This window comes from Nematolebias whitei, chromosome 3 (assembly GCF_014905685.2).
Source record: "Nematolebias whitei isolate Nwh7 chromosome 3, NemWhi1, whole genome shotgun sequence".
Lineage (NCBI taxonomy): Eukaryota > Metazoa > Chordata > Actinopteri > Cyprinodontiformes > Rivulidae > Nematolebias > Nematolebias whitei.
This window is the reverse complement of record NC_056500.1, coordinates 3,605,904-3,610,156: the sequence shown is the minus strand read 5'-3', so window position 1 is coordinate 3,610,156 and position 4,253 is coordinate 3,605,904. Positions and strand designations below refer to the sequence as shown.

The 4,253-nt window shown below is 50.3% G+C and overlaps 1 protein-coding gene across 1 annotated transcript in view; it reads right to left on the bottom strand.

Moving 5' to 3' along the window:
- vcam1b (vascular cell adhesion molecule 1b) overlaps positions 1-4,253 on the bottom strand; it is a 13,010-nt gene continuing 8,757 nt past the window's right edge. Inside the window, exons 7-10 of the mRNA XM_037674436.1 lie at positions 3,248-3,550; positions 2,888-3,160; positions 235-495; positions 1-155 (exon numbers count right to left, since the gene is read on the bottom strand). Coding sequence (XP_037530364.1) covers positions 1-155; positions 235-495; positions 2,888-3,160; positions 3,248-3,550 — 992 coding nt within the window. The remainder of the gene's footprint in view (positions 156-234; positions 496-2,887; positions 3,161-3,247; positions 3,551-4,253) is intronic.

Sequence of the window (4,253 nt, the reverse complement as noted above, 5' to 3'; positions counted from 1 at the left end):
TCAGGCTGAAGGTGGAGCCGACTGGGGCAGCTGGTAAAAACCCTTCTTCCTGGACCTCCTGATGTAGTCGAAGATCAGTGCGGACACTGCGAGTCCGGCGGCGACGCAGAGAGCCGGGACGATGACGACGCCGCTGCCCAGAGGTCTCATTGTAACTCCTGCAGAACAAAGAACATTTAGACCAGATGAGACGTTTTCGTTCAGACACAGAGAAGACGGTCCGGTCCGACTGACCTCTGACGCTGAGGCTGAAGTTTTTAATCTCGGACCCGAGGCCGTTGGACACGGTGACCTGATACAAGCCCGAGTCTCTGGCGGTGACGTTGATCAGCAGGAAGGTGCCGTTGGTGGAATAAAGCTCCAGTCCGTTGTTCAGTTTCTTCAGGATCACTGCAGACGGAGGGAAGCTGATGGTTTGGCAGCAGACAGTGATGTTTTGTCCCTCCTGGACCACCGTAGATGGCAGGACAAGGACCGTGGTGTTCCTCGGGGCAGCTGGAAAACAAAACAAACAAGTTAGACGTCTTCTTCTTTAGAAATGTTCTAATAAAACCTGAACCAACATGAAGACGCAGTGAGTGAAAACCTCCAGAAAACTGTCTCGACTCGACCCAACTTCCTGTTGGAGATCATGACTGACTGCAGCTGGTAGGTCCTGGTGGAAAAGACACAAACTGTCCTCCTCCAGTGGTTTGAATGATCCGGAACGACCCAGAACCACCGAGGCTCAAGGCCACGAGCCGGAAACTCCTGGACCCCCAGTGTCTCGGTCCAGAGTGAAACCAGTTTTGGTTTTTTAACGACCCGGAAAGAAGCTCCAAAACCTTTGAGCTGGACTGAAACCTGCAGCTGTCCACGTGGACGAGACAAATGTCTTCTGGAGACAAGTTTGACAGTCAGAAGAGACGAGGACTGAGCTGTTTGGACACAAGACGGATGTTTGGAGGCCAAAAGTTGCAAATGATAGCTAAAAGCTAAATTTAGCAAAAGGCTAACAAGAAGCTCAAAGAAGCAATAAAACAAACTGGAAGCTAGAAGAAGCCGAAAACTAGCTACAAGCTAAAATAAGTAAAACAGCAAAGGAGGCTACCGGTAGCTAAACTGGTCAAACAAAAAGACTGAGCTGTTTGGACACGAAGACAAGAAGAACGTTTGGAGGAGTCAAGGTGAGACTTTTGGACCACAAACCAGGACCAGGTGTGAGGCATGGTGGTGGCAGCATCATGCTGTGGTACAAAGGAGGAGGACTACCTTCAGATTCTTCAGCTTCACCTCAAACCAGCAGCCGGACCACTGAAACCTGGACACAGTTGGGTCCAACAGGACCATAAACCCAAACCTGGTTTCTGATTGGACAAATCAGGCTGGTTCTGGATCGGACCTCCAAAAGTTCTGACCTGAACCTGAATGAAAACCTGTGGACTCCGACTGAAAGGCGGGTCCGTTCCAGGAAGACGAACTGAACCAAGAAGAAGAAGAGCGGTCCAGTACCAGCCAGAGTTCAGCTAGAAGCTCGTTGATGGAGACAAAAAGCCTGAGGACCAGGAGACGCCTGCTGAGGGACAACAAAGTCCATGCTCTGAGGGACGTTTACCCAAAACTAAAACTAATTAATTTTTTAACTCGTGATGAGTGGAAGACCAGCGCTACAGGTTTTAAAGCACATATTTACACGTTCTCCTCATCTTCATTTGGTTTGCTGTAAAGACAAAATAAATCCTACCAAGTTTCATCGACGCCCGACCTATCTGCCAAACCGTTCGGCTGATGTCCGGCTGATGAATCAGCCGAAGTCGGTCTGTGTCGGGTTCAGCTGACAGGAGTTCCCTCCCGGCGTGTCGACGTGAGCGGTGATGAATCGCAGCCGACTCTGGACAGGAGTGAGGAGGAGGCGCTATGCGACTGATCCTAACACTTGAAGGAGGTTCTGACAGCCGGCCCAGCGGGCCCTCCTGACCTCCTCAGATAACGGAGACATGAAGACAACCGGCTCTGACAGCTGCTTCCTGGACTGGCTGGTTAAAAACCCGGAGAGGCTCAGAGTTTTCACTCTTCTGGTTCTGATAACCAGTCCCAGACGACCCTTTGAAGGTGTGAAGTTGTTGACCTTTGACCCGCTCATCACCTGGTACCGGACCGGTCCTGGGTCTGGGTCTGGACGTCACGCCGGCTTGATTCTTTTCAGTTTGTCCCGTCGTGTAGAAAGTGACCAAACTGAAGATTTAGCATTTCAGATTAAACTTTATTTCATCTGTTTTAATTTAAACTGTGTGAAAACAGATTAAACTCAGATTATTAAACTCAGATTATTAAACTCAGATTATTAAACTCAGATTATGTGTCAGGGATGACTCTCAGCTACTTCCACAACAAATCTCATAATCTGTAAAAATGCCTGAATGAAAAATATTTGTGTGTTCTGCGGATTAGCCGCGGCGGCCATCTTTACTGGGTTCATCAGTTGTAGATGTTCATCCAGAGGCTACGGTACCTTCGGAGGATTTCAGGAGATATTTTGCTAACAGACAGGTAATGAGCAGCTTTTGGTGCTGCTGTAACGCTTTTAGTTTTTCTTCCGTTCTGTAGAATTGGTTTTGTTTGACTGGTTTGTGACTGGGTGTGTTTTTCTGAGCCTCGGTTCTGGCTCGGTCCGATCGGCTGAAGAGTCTCGTAACGTCAACAGAGTCAGAGCTCAAAGAGGCCGAAGTCTCTGATAACAGCCGAAGCACTGAAACTGGACGAGCGTCTCCCCGATCAAAGCTCTTCACGGTTTAAAAACTGAAGGTTATTTTATAAAAATAAATCAATTTGATCTTCTGTGAAAATCTTGTTTTAGAAAAATGTTCAACGTCAATAAAGTTTTGAGTTTTGAATTTTGACCTCTGACCTTTGACGGTGATGTTCCTGGAGGCCAGCAGGGAGCCGTACTGGTTCGAGGCCTCGCACTGGTACCAGCCGGAGTCCTCCAGCAGCGTGGAGGAGAGGTTAAAGGTCAGCGATGGGGAGGAGGCGGAGTCAATCCTCAGAAGCTCCTCCCCGTTCCTCTTCAGCACCAGCGTAGGGGGCGGAGCTCCATCGGAGCGGCAGGTGAAGGTCACCGTCTCGTCCTTCATCACCTCCTCGCCTGGACTCACAGACAGAGACGTCGTCCTTGGAGGATCTGGGTCAGAGACAGAGCGGTTCAGCAGAACCTGGATCCGGGCTCTTTGGGTCTCAGCTGTACAGTTTTATAAAAACAGACTCTTACAGTGGACCTGCAGAGGGATGCTGGTCCTTCTGGACCTCCAAACGCCTCCACTCTCCGTCAGCAGCTCCACCCTGCAGGTCAGAACCTGCAGGACCTCATCGACCCGGTACTTCAGAACTGAAGAGAGGTTCTGTAAAGAGCCGGAGAATTTGAAGGACTCCAACATCAGGGTGGTGTTTCCCGACAGCCAGCGGACCCTCAGCTGGTCGGCTGAGAACACGTTGGCGACGTCACATCGAAGCTCCGCCTCCAGGCCCAGCAGGATGGGACCCGGATCCTCCAGAACCGGATCAGATGGGAACGCTGGAGAGAAGAAGAAGAGCAGCTGAGTGGAAGACGGTCAGGGTTAAAAAAAAAACATTAGATTTTATTTTAGTTTATTCCCATATCAGAGCTCCTGGATTTTATTTTGTTTGTTGTTTAGTTTCCAGAGGTTCAGGAGGTTCTGATGAGTCCAGAGGTTCAGGAGGTTCTGATGAGTCCAGAGGTTCAGGAGGTTCTGATGAGTCCAGCTGACAGGAAGTTCAATTTACTGGACTTGGAGCCGGACTACCAAGATCACATTCGACGGGCGCTGTGTTGCTGTTTTCAGCTCAGAGGTCATGACCTGCGTCTGTGTGGGCGGGTTCCTCTGGTTCTGTTAGAGCGGCGTAAAATGTGGGAGAGCTGGGGGGGGTTCTCTCCCCCGTGTCGGGTCACTGGGGGGAGGGGGGTTTCTCTCCCCCGTGTCGGGTCACGTCCGTTCGGTCGAAAAACTGGAGTTTGTCCTCGTCAGCTCGGACTGATCTTCAGCATCAAGACTTCAGCTCTCAGTCCTGCAGGCGTTTATTTCTGCTACAAGACGCTCAGAGGCCACTTCAACAGGACAGCAGCCGAACGTTCACACAAACAGCTAACGGCAGCCGAACGTTCACACAAACAGCTAACAGCAGCCGAACGTTCACACAAACAGCTAACAACAGCCGAGCGTTCACACAAACAGCTAACAGCAGCTGAACGTTCACAC